This window comes from Quercus lobata, chromosome 6, assembly GCF_001633185.2.
Source record: "Quercus lobata isolate SW786 chromosome 6, ValleyOak3.0 Primary Assembly, whole genome shotgun sequence".
In the NCBI taxonomy this organism is placed as follows: Eukaryota; Viridiplantae; Streptophyta; class Magnoliopsida; order Fagales; family Fagaceae; genus Quercus; species Quercus lobata.
In genome coordinates, this window is record NC_044909.1 from 27,789,007 (window position 1) to 27,804,639 (window position 15,633).

At 34.1% G+C, this 15,633-nt stretch overlaps 2 protein-coding genes across 2 annotated transcripts; one reads left to right on the forward strand and one right to left on the reverse strand.

Annotated features, from left to right (window-relative positions):
* Positions 1-3,545: 3,545 nt before the first annotated feature.
* On the reverse strand, positions 3,546-4,441 carry LOC115950731 (voltage-gated hydrogen channel 1). The gene has a single exon (XM_031067965.1). It carries the CDS (start codon positions 4,411-4,413, stop codon positions 3,649-3,651), a length of 765 nt encoding a protein of 254 aa, XP_030923825.1. The 5' UTR covers positions 4,414-4,441; the 3' UTR covers positions 3,546-3,648.
* A 2,080-nt stretch (positions 4,442-6,521) lies between these two features.
* On the forward strand, positions 6,522-8,108 carry LOC115950730 (probable xyloglucan galactosyltransferase GT14). The gene has a single exon (XM_031067964.1). It carries the CDS (start codon positions 6,522-6,524, stop codon positions 8,106-8,108), a length of 1,587 nt encoding a protein of 528 aa, XP_030923824.1.
* The last annotated feature ends 7,525 nt before the right edge of the window (positions 8,109-15,633 follow it).

The window sequence follows — 15,633 nt, forward strand, 5'->3', positions numbered from 1 at the left end:
TTTGACTTTCAGGAGGCTTGCTGAAGACCTCTTGTATCACTAACCCCTACTGAAATGCGTGACGAAGAGCCCACTTAATTCCTTGAAGGTTGAGACGGGGGTTATCTTGCTGAATCATACTCGGGTTGGCCCTTTAAGTGTGGTGGGGAAGGTTCTGCACATGATCTTGTCCGAGACTCCTTACAGGTGCATAAGGGTTTTGAACGACTCCAGGTGGTCAAGGGGGTCCTTTGACCCATCGCATGCTTCCACTTGTGGCATTCTGAACTTGGCTGGAAGGGGGAAGGATGTGACCGGTGTAGTGAAGGGAGAATCGGTATGATGGACTAGTTTGTTCGAGCTAGTGGACACTCGACCCTTCAGGGCATTCATCATCATATCCATCTTCTCTTTCATCGTTTGCATCTCTTGTGTCATGCGCAATGCACTGACTTCCAACTCAGAGGGACGACTAATATCTTGCTGGTCCTGTCTACTGACAGCATTGCTTTCCTCTTGGTCGCCCCTCTCTTGGTGATTGTTCATCAGGGGACGATTGTTGTCATGTTCGTCCCTTTCCTGTCCGTCATTCTGATCGTTTGGCTCCTAATCATTCCATTGCTCCAATTGTCATTCCAATTCATGGTTCTACTGAGTGAGCTATTCAACTGCTGCGGTGAGGGTTTGCACATGCCTTTCCAATACGTTGGGCAGGTTTCCAGTCTCTTGGTTGGTGGTGGCCATTGATTGTGTCAGGATCATACAACTCTTTGTCTTTGAAACAACGATATGACTTATCACTCGTTCCCACAAATGACGCCAATTGATGATGCACAAAAATCGTTAGTAAGTTGATTGTCCACACACGTGCCAATGGGTGTACCTGAAGAATAAAAGAGAAGAACCAATCAGAGAACACCGGTGGGGTGTCGGCCAAAGACCCTCCGAAGGTTAAGTCAATGATAAAAGAATCAATGGTAAAAGAATCTCCAAGAACTTAAATGTGTAAGAGCTAGGGAGAATTCACGTACCTCAAATGGGTTATGGTTTGTTGTTTATTTAGTGGTGGAGAGCTGACCCGAATCCCTTGATACAAGAGTATTTCCTTGTAGAGAGAAGGATCCCAAGATATTTGGGATCACCTTTCCATATATAGGAGATCTGATTGCGTGGTAGGGTCTTTGGTCGTGATGCGTAAGTAATTTCCATGTAAGGATGTATGAGTGGACCCCACGCAAGTCTCATAAAAAACCCTAGGGTAATGGGTCGTCGGGTTTGGGGATTGGATTGCCAGCCTAATCTGTCGGCCCATGGGGTCGGTCATCCCTTTGGGATCGTAAGGGAGCTGGTTTGGCACCCTATACCGATCAATCAAAAATTATCCTCATCAATATGTGTGGGACTTGCTTGGCTTTTTGTGTTGAAATGTGGCTCGTGTTCATCATCCTGAAAAAATTCACATTCTTATAAACCTTAAATCCCCAGTTGGGAAGAGGCTAGAACGCACATGAGATAGGGAGAGAGATGTGGAAAAAAATTGGTTTTTGTTTTAATTGATTTTGAAGAAGAGTGTTTCAGTCTTTTAAGTTTGTTTCACTTAAGAAAAATACATGTGCTTGTCATGTGCAGTAGGATTCCGTTAAACATAACAGCAAAAGTAACATTGGAGGTGCAAAGTGTGATAGTTTAGGGTGCAAGGTATAATTTGATGCATAGTTTAGGATGGTAAAGTATAATTTCCCAAAATTATTTGTCTCCAAAACTCAAGTCGGACTGGAATCTCTGTTTTTAGACCCAGATCGAATCGGGAGGTCAGATCGTGAAAATTGGGAACCGGATTGAAATCCAGTTTTTTAAGCATAGAGAACTGGGCATATCTGGCAATTCTATGAACCCCTAAAACCGGGGTTGGACCGCACAATTCATGCAAAACCAGTGGCAAGAACTGTGCGGTCCAATCCCTTTAGCAGTTTTTATTTATTTATAAAAACAGCTTAACACAATTTTATTCTACTTAATTAAATTATCCATCTCTTACAATGAATAAAAAAATATATAATTAAAATTCTTCAAAGATATTCAACTTTACTTCAAAAATTAATCATAAATTTTAATGTTTTCATGGTTATTATTTTATTTTATTAACTTTCTTATTTAATTATTAAATATATGCTTGAAAATCATTAAATTTCCCTCACATATATAGATATATTAGTCAATTTTACTAGTTTTATAAATTTAATATCTATATTTAGGCTTCAATTAATGATTAAATTAATTATGACATCATCACGGTTTGACCTCAGTTCAATCTCGGTTCGACCTAAAAACTTTGAACCTCTCCCTTTTACGGTTCAATGAACGGTCTGGGTTTCAAAATTATGATTGAGATGCAGTGAAATCTAGTCGACAATTAAATTCTGCATTCTCCTAGCGTGCGTGCCCAAAAGATAGAATTGTGGTTGATACTACGAAGATTAGAATGTTTGATGAAGTTAGGAGAATTTGGAGGTGTCAGACTTGTTTTAGATCTTAGGAAGAAATTAGTGTTTTTATTTTTATTTTTTTAAATTATAAATTTTATTTTTAGTATTAGATGATTTTGGCTATACCTTTTTATAAAATGGTGGAGTCATGAAGATTGACAAAAATGATGAAAGGGCTGAAAGTAGATATATACAAACTAGTTGGGAACATGTGTCTGGGTGGAGTTTCAATCTGCACCCTTGTGGAGTCAGTATAGAAGACACAAAACTATGGCTCAGGCTTACACGACTTTGCCATATTAGTCAACATAGTATATATGTAAGAATTGTACCCAAAAAAAAAAAAAAAAAAAAAACTAAAGAGAGTGCAGGTTAATAATCGTATCATTTTAAATGTTTCATTTAATTTAGAAAAAAAAGAAGTAATTCAATACAAGCTGGGGCACCCTTTAGTCTATTGAAGATCCATGTTTGATTCCAAAAATTTTGAGACCATAACGTTGTTAAGGCTAAAATGCAAACTAGCTAGTCCCCTAAAGTTTGAGGATATTTAGATTTTACACTCTAAAATTTTAAAATTTTGATTTTACTCCATGAAATTCTATTTTGTTTGTATCAGTAACTACTTCATCCATATTTTATATTAAGTGCCATATAAGTTTACCATGCTAGTTTAGTTTGTTTAATAAAATGATGCACCATCATTTTTGTAGCTTGCAAAAATTTAAATAATTAAAAAGGACATGACATAATAAAAATGACATAACATTATTTTATTGGATAAATTAAACAAACGTGGCAAACTTATATGACATTTAATGGAAAGTATGGATAAAAGAGCGGCTAATGCAATCAAAATAAAACTTCAGGATATAAAATTTAAATTCTAAAATTTTAAAGTATAAAATTCAAACACTGCAAACTTTTAGAGGTGTAATTTGCAATTTAACTTATTAATTATTATTCCAAATGACCATATTGCTAAAAAAAACACAAAAACTTGTAATTAATGTACAATATTGTCTTTTAATAAGTATTACTATTTACTTAAAAAAAAATTACAATACTATCTTAATTACGTACACATGTGCATATATAGTGCATATATACAGCCATGCACACAACATATATGTATGGCTAGAGATGATCTCTGACTCTTACCCTAGAATGTGCTAAAGTAGTGCTAATAAGTTAAGGAGGCAGCTGGAACCATCTCAAGCATGTCTACGTATGTACATTGATCCACTTCTTCCCTGAGCTTCTCTATCATCTTATCCTTCTCAGCAATGGTCTCCGAGAGTCTCCTATTCTCTTCTCGCACCGCTTCAAACTGGGATACTATCACTTTAATCTGTGCTTCAATGGCCTCGTCGCTTAGCTCGAAGGCACTCTCTACAACCCTGACAACACGCCACAGACTCACTACAACAAGCAACCCGCCTCCCCTTCCCTCCAAGAAAGCTTCCAAAACCAATGCCACCATAAGAACTACACTGTCAACTACATAACCCGGTCGCCTAAAGAATGATCTGCCTAATCCCACGGCTAAAGCAACTATCCTCGCTGAAAGCATGCTCAAGATGGCAATCCCTACCCAATGGTACCAAACTTTCTGTATCTGCTTGTTCGTGTTTGGAGGACATGAAAGTAGAGAGGAAGAAAGTTCAAGGATAGTGAAGATAAGGTCCAGAAGAAGCAGTAGAATGGCAATAATACGAACTGAGGTGGATTCTAGAAATTTGGCCAACTGGGTTCTCCATGGTGCTCTATTCAGGTCCTGGTCTTGCTGTGTGGAGTTAAAGAAGATGAGCTCCCATCTTTGCCTTCTGTACCAGCTTTTCATGAGATTATGCACCGAGGATTCAAGGGATTCTAAGGTTAATGAGTTGGTGGCAGGTTGTGATTGTTGGATTTGAGATAATCCATTGAAGGACATAGGCTTTTTCATTGATGATGGAAGTTGAGGATTAGATATAATTTTTCGCTATGTTTGATATAGGAGATTGATGTTATGTTATGTTAGTTTATTAGCTTAGCGAGGCACGTGAAGTGCAAGTAAGGTGTGAGGTTTGGCATGCTTTGGAGTCACGATGAATGCCACATTGCTGTCAATGGTGTGTCATTGAAGGTATAATTTTTGGGGTAAGTAAGCGTCACATCAAACATGTGCCTAGCCTAGCTATATATATAGATATGATTATCCTAATACAACTAAACTTACTTAGTCTTGTATTGCACAAGGCCCAAAACCAAAAAACCCCGATCTCTCCTATATATATTTTTACCTGTTTCTTGCAATATTTGAAAAAAAAAAAAAAAAAATCGATGTTGTGAGTGTCAGTCACTTTGCCCACTCGACAAATGGATGGATAACCCATGCCCATTTACACGCTGCATTAATTAAGAAATGTGTAGTATTTTATTCTGCATTTAATTTAATTGATAATAGATATGCCAACAAATACCTTAGAAGTTAGAACTGGTATACCCACCATAACCACGAACAAATCACTTTTAAATTAGCACAAGCGATGTGAAAATCAACTACGTATCGTTAATTTTATATTTGTGGTAGACTTTCAATCTTGAGTACTGCCCACTGTACGTACGTAAATTTCTTATTTTTCCCTTTTCGGTAAATTATTTCTCACGTATTTTTTATTTTCTACTCATTTTACCTTTTAAAAAGATTCTTGAAGTCATCAAAGTCCCAGACCGTTGGTCTCATTAGATGACATATAAATGTTTCATTATTTAGATTAAATATTATTAAAATATGACTTTATTATGTATAATGGTCTAAATCTAATTAAGAGGCCTAAATATATTATAAACCTTATTAATTTTAGCCTCAACTCTCCCTTTTGTTGGGTTATGTATTGGGTTATGTAGAGCGGTAGTTTGTGTTTGATCCAAATTATGACTTAACTTGATATAAAGTATTATTATTTTAAATGCTTGTGGAGTGTGGGAGCAAGAACTGGAGTTTAAGTTTCCAGGAGTGAGCTTCACACGCATATATACTTAGATCAAGTTAGAATAGAAATTCTATTTTGTATATAAAAAAAAAAGTATTATTGTTTTAATGAGAGATTTTCTGAGACTTAATTCATAGATCAAAGTCTTGTATTGATATAAAAATCATTTTGGATCCTCTGTATAGGATATAAATACTGTTGTTTTCAGAATATGGTTTGTCATGTTGTTGAGACTTGAGAGAGAAATACTGTATAACTGTATCTTGTATTGTTCACTAAAAATAATAAATTATTGTAACTCTGTAGATGTAGGTAAATTGCTGTTCTATTATTTATATCATTCATAACTATGAATTATAAACTATATTATATTATTTCTAATGTCATTATTACTTGATCACTGGTGTTTTGGTTTTGGATTTTTTTTTTTTTTTTGGGGGGGGGGGGGTTTGGGGGTGGGGGGTGTAGTGAACTGAGTCTATTCTCTTTGAAATTTTGAGTATCTGCTTTAAATAAATTTTGTTTTTATTTCCTAAGTAAATCATCTGGTTTTCCATTTTTAATAGACAATAATTTAGATAAAAACGGAATTATAATTTATAGCACAGAAGCATGAATGAGTCTTATTCACTTCGCTTTATAAATGGAAAATCATATACTATACCTGTATATGCACACGAAGCATCATGATGGCTTCCTTCAAGCAAGTTTCAAGAACTTTCATACACAGCCATCGGTTTAAAATAGCTCAGCGACTGTTGTTTTTTTAATCATAATCCATTGGTTTATATTCATGAGCTCATACTTCATCCCCTGAGGTGGGGCCACGTCGAATTATTTGAAAACTGAAGGAAAAAAAGGAAATATATTACACATGATTTGCAATGAAGATAATTAGCTAGGAATGTACTGTCAGAAAATCTTGTCAATGAACGTAAGCTTATTACCTTATATATATATATATTTGCTTGTTTAACCTAGGATTAGCCATTAGAATTAACACAAACTCCTCCAGATGGAAGTATATCTCTCTCTCTTATAGATTAAAGCGTTTTGTGTTTGAGACTATTGAGGGGACATGGAGAAATTCTTCGTGGGAAAGTGCCAATATCAACTCTGGTTTGTCTTACTTATCTCTTTTCTTTTAAGCTTGATACTGCTCTTTTTTGATCATTCGGCTTTAACGGGCTGGGATCAAAATAATGTGGTCACAATTTCGGTCAACAACTTTGTGAATGTAATCCAAGATCGTAAAAATAAAACTTTTGATTGCACTGTAAATTCCAGCCACAGAACAACTGCTTCATCAACCACTTATCATAATTCTACTAGTGACTTGACCAAGAATACGAATTCTGGTAGACAGGTGAAAGTGACACAAGAAAAAAAAGAGCCAATTGAACATATTAGTCCAAGTTTAGATTCGTGCTTTGGTCGATATATTTATATGCATGATATTCCTAGGCAGTTCAACGAGGACTTGCTCAAGGATTGCCATTCTCTTATCAAATGGTTCGATATGTGCCAGTATATATCAAACATGGGGCTTGGTCCTAGGATTGAGAATTCGGAAAGGGTTTTATTGAGAAAGGGCTGGTTTGCAACAAACCAATTTACGCTAGAGCTCATATTCCACAACAGGATGAAGCAATACAAGTGCTTAACCAATGATTCATTGTTGGCTTCAGCAATATATGTACCATTTTATCCTGGCTTTGATGTGGGTCGATATCTTTGGGGTTTTAACATCACAATGAGAGATAGTGCTTCTTTAAGTCTGGTCAAATGGCTTGCACAAAAACCCGAATGGAAAAGAATGTGGGGTAGAGATCACTTCTTAGTAGGAGGGAGGATTGGTTGGGATTTTAGGAGACAAACAGATGATGATTCTGATTGGGGTTCAAAGCTTATGTTCTTGCCTGAATCAAACAACATGACATTGCTATCAATCGAAGCAAGCTCGTGGAACAATGACTTTGGAATACCATATCCTACGTACTTCCACCCATCCAAGGATATTCAGGTAAGACAGTGGCAAAGAAAGATGAGAAGAACAAAAAGGCGGTACTTGTTCACTTTTGCAGGTGCCCCACGACCTAATTCAACAGTTTCCATTCGGGGTGAGCTTATTGATCAATGTCGGTCTTCATCCACATGCAACTTTCTTGATTGTGTTCATGGAGCAAATAACTGTGAGGACCCTTCAAAAGTGATGAAGGCGTTTCAGAGCTCAGTTTTTTGCTTACAACCTCCTGGAGATTCATTAACAAGACGATCAATTTTCGATTCCATTTTAGCGGGGTGTATTCCGGTTTTCTTTCATCAGGGTTCTGCTTATGCACAATATGTGTGGAATCTACCAAAGAACCATACTACGTATTCCTTGTTCATCCCACTAAATGATTTGAAGGAAAAAAAGGTTCTTATAAATGAGACATTGCTTCTAGTTCCGAAGAAAGAAGTGTTGGCCATGAGAGAAGAGGTTATAAAGCTGATTCCAAGAATAGTTTATGCAGATCCCAGGTATAGACTAGAGAGCATTGAGGATGCATTTGACATAGCAGTTAAGGGTGTTCTTGAGAGAGTAGAGGCAGTAAGGAGGGAGATTAAGGAGGGTAAGGATCCTAGTATTGGTTTTGCAGAACTGAATGGTACAAAATTCTAATTGATTGTTTGATACAGGGAATCAAATGTAAGAAATGCAGCTTATTTATAGGTGGTTATTTGTAGGTTATAACTCTCTCTCTTTCTTTGATTGAGTTCGCATGCTTGTTGTTAGGAAATAGGTTGGAAATTGGAATTTCGAACCTAGTAACTGTTGTGCTTGTAGAACATATATATGAATTTAGATGTTGAATTTTTTAACTTACCAAATGCCTTTTGCCTATTCAGTAGTGGTGTTAGGTCAATTATCTTCACTGATGCCCGAATTGGCCCCTCAGCTTTTATTAATTTAATTGTTTGTGTCTAATAGAGCAATGACTAAACATGTTTTAAGTGATATGGCAGCCTATTTATTATTAAAAAAAATTATCCATCACATTATACATATCATAATTGGAACGTGGATCTTCAACATATCAAACTTGTTAAAACTGGGTCTTTCTCCAAATTTAAAGTTCTTGAATTTCTTTTTATTTTCTTCCTTTTTCTCATAATCTAAATGGGACCAACAAATATGTTGAGAGAGAGAGAGTATGTTTATTGGGTGATCTTTCTATGGTGTTGGAGAGCTTTTGTTTGAATTTGATAAGATTTAAATTTATTATTCAAAATTAAAATACTACTTATTTTATTACAAAATTAGTATCCGTCACAAGAAAAGTTTAAATCATTTAGTGTTAGTTATTTCATGATGACCCCGTATTCCACAAATTCTCATTCTCGCAACTAACTAGTTCTGCCATATCTGGCATTGGATGCTATGGAAAGTTTAATAAGAAATTTTGAACGGTGTCACTTTTGTTGCATGATTCTTAAAACATTTATCAGTACTACCATGGTACGATAAACTAAAATAACATCTATTTTTTCATGCATGGTTTGTGGCTAGAAACAAACAAATCAAATTCGTTGTTGGAATAAAAATTTATAAAAGCCAATAAAATCCCAATATATTATTTTTGAATATTTCAAATAACAACATTTATATTATGTTAAATAACTGACTCTTCCAAAAGTTTAAATTATTGGAAAATAATAAATTTCATCATTTGACCACAAATTTCTAATACTTCCTCTCATGCATGGGCTCAAAGCCTCAAACTCCATTTTAATACGTGAAACCCAATATATGAGATTTTTAAATGGGAGGTAGAGTGGAGGAGACAGAAATTAAACCCAAAACTTTCTGCCATGTTAAATTACCAATTCTCTCAAAATTTTTTGGGAGAATTGGTAATTTAACACATTATATTCGATGATAGAATAATTATATATCTTGTGCGTTACGTAGATCTAGAACCAGTTATTTGAATACTAAAAAAAAGGGAAATCTATTATATATGATGGCTATGAAGATACTTAGAGCATTCACATTAGTCTTTTCAATTTTTTAGCTATATAAACTAACAAAAACAAACCTTACTTCTCTAGTTTATCTTTTTCATACATATACACCAGCCTCAATACTTAATTGATATAGAAATTAAATATTATTTCCCCTATTTCACATTTTTAATTTCAAATCTACCACCACCTACAACCACCGAGTAAAATCCAGTAGGGCCGCACATCCACAAACAGCTTCTTGGCTGATAAAGAGAATAAAGAAGAAGCAATTCTTCAGTGCAGGTCTGGAATGACACTACAAAAAACTGGACCTATAGTGGTGTTTTCTATAAATGCTACTATAGGAATATCTATAGTGGCGTTTGAAGTGTCCTGTAATGGCGTTTTAAAAAATGAGTCTATAGTAGGTCCAAAAGTGCATATTAAAAAAAAAGAAAGGGTAAATTCCACAAACCACCCCTGAGGTTTGTGATAATATCCAACTAAGTCCAAAACATTTTAAAACCTACCAATTTCATCCAAAAAGACAATTTTGTCCCTGAACTTAAAAAGAAAAAAAAAACACCGTTACTTTTTTTTTTTTTTCACTTCTTCCTCCTCTGTCGTCTGTCTCTTTCCTCTCCCTGTCTCCCCTGAGTTCTCCATCTCAAAACATATCCCAAAGTCACCATTGCCATTCAACCACCACCTCGCCAAACACACCACCCACCTAACCACCACGACAACAACCCACCCCTTCCACCACGGTAACATCCTACCACCACCACCACCATGAACCTACAGATGCACAAAAACCCACAAAAATATCAAAGCAAAATTCACACAACTGAAACCCACAAAATCTGAATCCAAAAGGCAAGACTCATCCCAAAATCCATCAATAAATCAAAACCAGAAAATTCCAACCCAAAACCCATTGGAACCCACCTAAAATCAAAACCCATGAACCATAAATCAACCCATCATGACCCACGCCGGACTTGAGAGACCCACAACCCACGACCACACCGGACTTGAGAGAGCCATGACCCACGACCTACGCCGAACTTGCCATGATCCACGCCGGACTTGATGCACCCACGACCTGCGATGGAGCCATGACCCATGGAGAAGACGGAGAGGATACGGGCATACGGCTTGGTCAGGTGGCTTGCGGTGGCCTATGATGGTGGTGGCTTGCGGTGGGGCCAGTGACAGTAGGTCTGGCCATGGTGGCTTGGTGATGGGTTTTGGGTTTGAAGATGAAGAACTCAGAGGAGAAAGGGGGAAGACAGAGGAAGAAGGGAAAATAAAAAAAAAGTCAAGGCGTTTTTTTTTTTTTTTAAGTCCAGGGACAAAATTGTCTTTTTAGGATGAAATTGGTAGGTTTTTAAATATGTTGGACTTAGTTGGTATTATCTCAAACCTCAGGGGTGGTTTGTGGAATTTACCCAAAAAGAAAAAAACTGATCTGAATGAGTTTCAGCGTATGTAATGGAATATGCCATAGAATATTCTATGGCATATTCCAAAATATTTGAATATAATATAAATATATATTTATTTAAATGTATATATTATTATATATTTATATTTAAATGAGAGACGTTACGTTCACAATAATTTTACAACATTTTGACAAAAAATCATAAGTGGTTAGTTGTTATTAGTTTAAATTTGAACTTAACACTAAGATTACTTTTTTGTCCCAACAATAACAATTAGTAACAACCTGCCACTTAAAATTTGTTGTAAAAATGTTGTGAAAATGTTGTTGATATATCATTTCTCTTTATATATTTACATATATTATTTTTTTATGTATGAGAGATGCTATATTCACAACATTTTCACAACATATATTATTATATATTTATATTTAAATGAGAGATGTTACGTTCACAATAATTTTACAACATTTTGACAAAAAATCATAAGTGGTTAGTTGTTATTGGTTTAAATTTGAACTTAACACTAAGATTACTTTTTTGCCCCAACAATAACAATTAGTAACAACCTGTCACTTAAAATTTGTTGTAAAAATGTTGTTGATATATCATTTCTCTTTATATATATATACATATATTATTTTTTTATGTATGAGAGATTCTACATCCACAACATTTTCACAACAAATCATAGACAGTTAGCTGTTATTGGTTCAAATTTGAACCTAATACTAAAATTACTTTTTTGTCCCAATAATAACAATCAGTAATAACTTACTACTTAAAATTTGGTGTAAAAATATTGTGAAAATATTGTGGATATATCATTTATATATATATATATAAATTTAAAAAAATATTAACCCCCCCCCCCAACCATCTCTCCCTTATCTCCACGCTAAGCCTCAGACTTCCTTTCTCTCTTCTTTTTTTCTTTTTTCTTTTTTTTTTTCTTTTTTTTTCTTTCTTTTTCTCCCTTAACTCTCCACACCAAGTCTCAGACTTCCTTATTTTTTTTTTTTCCTTAACTCTCCACACCAAGTCTCATACTTCCTTTCTCTTTTGTTTTTTTTTGTTTTTTTTTTTTCTTTCCTTCTTTTTCTCCCTTATCTCCACTCCTCCATTTTTCTTCTTTTCTTTTTCTTTCACTCTTCTTTCACTTCACACTTGAATTGATTCTTTTCTCTTCCTCTCCATTTTGATTTTATTTCTTTTGTTTTATTTGTGGTGGTGTTAATGTTTGTGGGTTTTGGATTTGCAAATAGTGTTGCAGTTTACTGATTTTGTTCAAATTTGTAGATAGTGTTTGAAGCCATTGGTTGTATAGTTGCAGGTAAGCATTTAAAAAAAAAAAATTATGATTGTTTTGGTCTATTTATTTTTTGATAACAGTTTTGGTTTATTCCTTGTTTTCTGTTAACTTTGCTTCATGGGGTGGAGTTGCTATTTATTTATTTATTTATTTTTTTTTTTTTAACTTTTGGATGTGAGCATGTTGTGTTTGGTTTTGAATTTTTTTAGGTGGGTTTGTGTCTCATTTGAATTTGCTAGGATAGCTATAGTGATTGTATTTGGAGTTGCTATATATATATATATATATATATATATTTTTTTTTTAATTTTTGGATGTGAGCATGTTGTGTTTGATTTTGAATTTTTTTAGGTGGGTTTGTGTCTCATTTTGAGTTTGCCGGGATAGCTATAGTGTTTGTATTTGGAGTTACTTTTTTTTTTTTTTTTTTAAATTTTTGGATGTGAGTATGTTGTGTTTGATTTTGAATTTTTTTTAGGTGGGTTTGTGTTTCATTTTGAATTTGCTGGGATAGATAGTTTGTATTTTGTTTTTTTTATGTATTTTTTTTTGTTTTGTATATTTTAATTTAATTAAAATTTTAATATTAATTTAATTACAATCTTAATTCAATTAAAAAAAAAACTTTTTCATGTCAAAAAAAAAAATTCTTTTGATTTTTGGTAATTAAATTTTTTTGGGTGGTTTTTTGGCTATAGTGGCGTTTGTGAAACGCCACTATAGACCAAATTTTTTTTTTTGAAAAAGGCTATAGTGGCGTTTGACAAACACCACTATAGCCTTTTCGAAAATAAAAAAAAATTGGTCTATAGTGGCAGTACAATAGTGGCGTTTGTAAACGCCACTATAGCCAAAAGGGGCCTATAGTACCTTGTAAAATGCCACTATGGGTCTATAGTAGCGTACAATAGTGGCGTTTGTAAATGCCACTATAGCCAAAGTGGGCCTATAGTGGCGTTTTTAGTACCTATAGTGGCGTTTCACAAATGCCACTATAGGTCCAGTTTTTTGTAGTGAACAAAAGGAGAAAGGCAGTGAGAAAGATAAAAAGAACAAAGAAAAAACTTCATTGTTTGTGACATTGATGGCAAAGAAAATATTGAAGGGAGCTAGTTAAACTTGTTTTTGGCTCCCAAAGCAACTTTGTTTCCATTCCTTTGAGATATAAGCACTGGCTAACAACAAAAGCAAAAAAATAATTAGGATACTCTCAGCAAAAAAAAAAAAAAAAAAGTAGGATACAAAAATCATCGAGAAGTCCACAATCTTTCGAGTTAAATTCATTTTTTTTTTTTTTAGTTTTAAAAATAACTACTTAAATATATGCACTTTCCTATGTTTACCAAAATTTTTTCATTTTAATATTTTTCCTTGTATTGTCTATTGAAATAATGGAATTGTTCCAATTGGATAACTTGACAGCCTTTCTTTTCTTTATTAAGTAATACTTAAAAAAAAACTTTAATTCTTTTTTAATGCTAGAGTAGGCAATTCATTAAAATGATGCAATTGCTCCCTAAAGTTTACCTTAGTTTCCAATTTGGGGCCAAAATGGCTAAATACTATATTTGGCCAAAATATTTAGTAATTTGCCACTATTTATGAAATATTTAGCAGTATACTACTATTTTAAAACTCAACTTCATGAAACTCGAGTTTTACATAGAACACGAGTTTATGAAAATTAAATTCCAAAATAATGTGACATGGTGGCAAAAGCTAATTTGGTATTTTATAATTTAAAAGTTTACATAGAGCTCGAGCACCTCGGGTTGTTTTGAAATTGAGAAATGATATGTTTACAACATTTTTACAACAAATCCTAAGTGGCAAGTTATTACTAGTTGTTATTGTTGGGGCGAAAAATTAATCTTAGCGTTAGTTTGAAATTTGAACTAATAATAACTAACCACCTATGATTTGTTGTAAAAATGTTGTAGACGTAGGATCTCTCTTTGAAATTTGAACAAGTGGGGAGACAGGTGGGACCCACACTGCATAGTCATGTACCTACACTGCTCTTCTTTCTTTACCAATGTTTTTTCTCTTTCTCTTTCTCTTTCTCTTTCTTTCTCCAGTATTTTTTTTATAATTCTCTCAGCTTCTTTCTTTCTTTATTTCTTCACAACGGTGCTTTTCTTCTTCAATCTGAACAAAACACACACCAATGCTTTCTCTTCTTCAATCTCACAAATTTCTCATGGTTGTATTTCAAAAATTAGGCCTGGGTTTTCTAGTTTAAATCTATGGTTTTTATTTGGTTTATTTGGTTGTGATTTTCGGAATAAATAAGTTGTAATTTATGGGTTTTTATGAGTTCCTGAGAATAGAAGAGCAGTGGGTTTTCAAGATTCTTATAGTTTTTGATGGGGTTCTTATTGTACTAAAAGCATAGATTTTCACTAGCTTAATAACTGAATACATACAAACAAAAAAGCTTTTAGTTTGAGGATAACAAGATGAGCTTTTGTTTTGTAATTATAATATGGTTGTGAACAAGTGAGAGTGATATCTTGCCTGGATTGAAGACAATCAAGAAGTTATCCTAGAAAGTACCCACTGTTATTGGAGCTTAACATTCTGGCCTTCTGCATAGCACAAGTATTCTTGACTGGTGTTTAGCCTTTAAACATAATAAGAATTTAGATTTTTTTCCCCTCTTTACTTTTTACATGTAATCTCAAGACAAGACAAGATATTAGACAGAACTCGAGTTTATTCCACGTGGCATTTTTAATTCTAAAAATGCCAGATTAGCTTCTACCATCGTGTCACATGTTTTGGAACTCAATTTTCATAAACTTGAGTTACATGTCAAATTTGAGTTTGTGAAACTCGAGTTTCAAAACAGTAGTAGTTTGTTAAATACTTCGCAAACAGTGGTAGATTGCAAAATATTTTGGCCAAAATGGTATTTGGCCATTTTGGCCTTTCAATTTGGCCTTAAAGTTCAAAAAGCAACAATCATGTCCTTAATTAATTTGAAATTTTTGAATTTAATCCAATAAACTCCTCAGGTTAAAACACCCTGACTTGGCTACAGTATGATATCTCTTTGGAAGTGCTAGTCCACACTTCATAGTTGGAATCTCAAACCAGGCCTAAAACTCCATTTTCATATTTCAATTTGGATCAACTCGTTGTGATAAGAAGAAGGTACACCCATTAGGATCTTGGCCCTTTCACAAGCAAGCATGTTTTGAAGGAATTTCAATTTGTAGACTGAATTCAACCCTCATGCTTGTCATTCAAGGAGGCTACTTTTGGATCCATATACAATATACTTAATCTTTGTCTAACTGTAGACACTCAATTTTTCACCCATGATTTAGTCAAGGAGGATGACTTGAATGACCAATCCATGTACCCCAAAAATCATAATTGCATTACATGCATCAATTTGTTCTTACATTACATACATCATTTTGTCTTTGCATTAG

Coding starts and splice junctions, on each gene's coding strand:
- LOC115950731 (XM_031067965.1), bottom strand. CDS start 4,413: ATGAAAAAGCCTATGTCCTTCAATGGATTATCTCAAATCCAACAATCA.
- LOC115950730 (XM_031067964.1), top strand. CDS start 6,522: ATGGAGAAATTCTTCGTGGGAAAGTGCCAATATCAACTCTGGTTTGTC.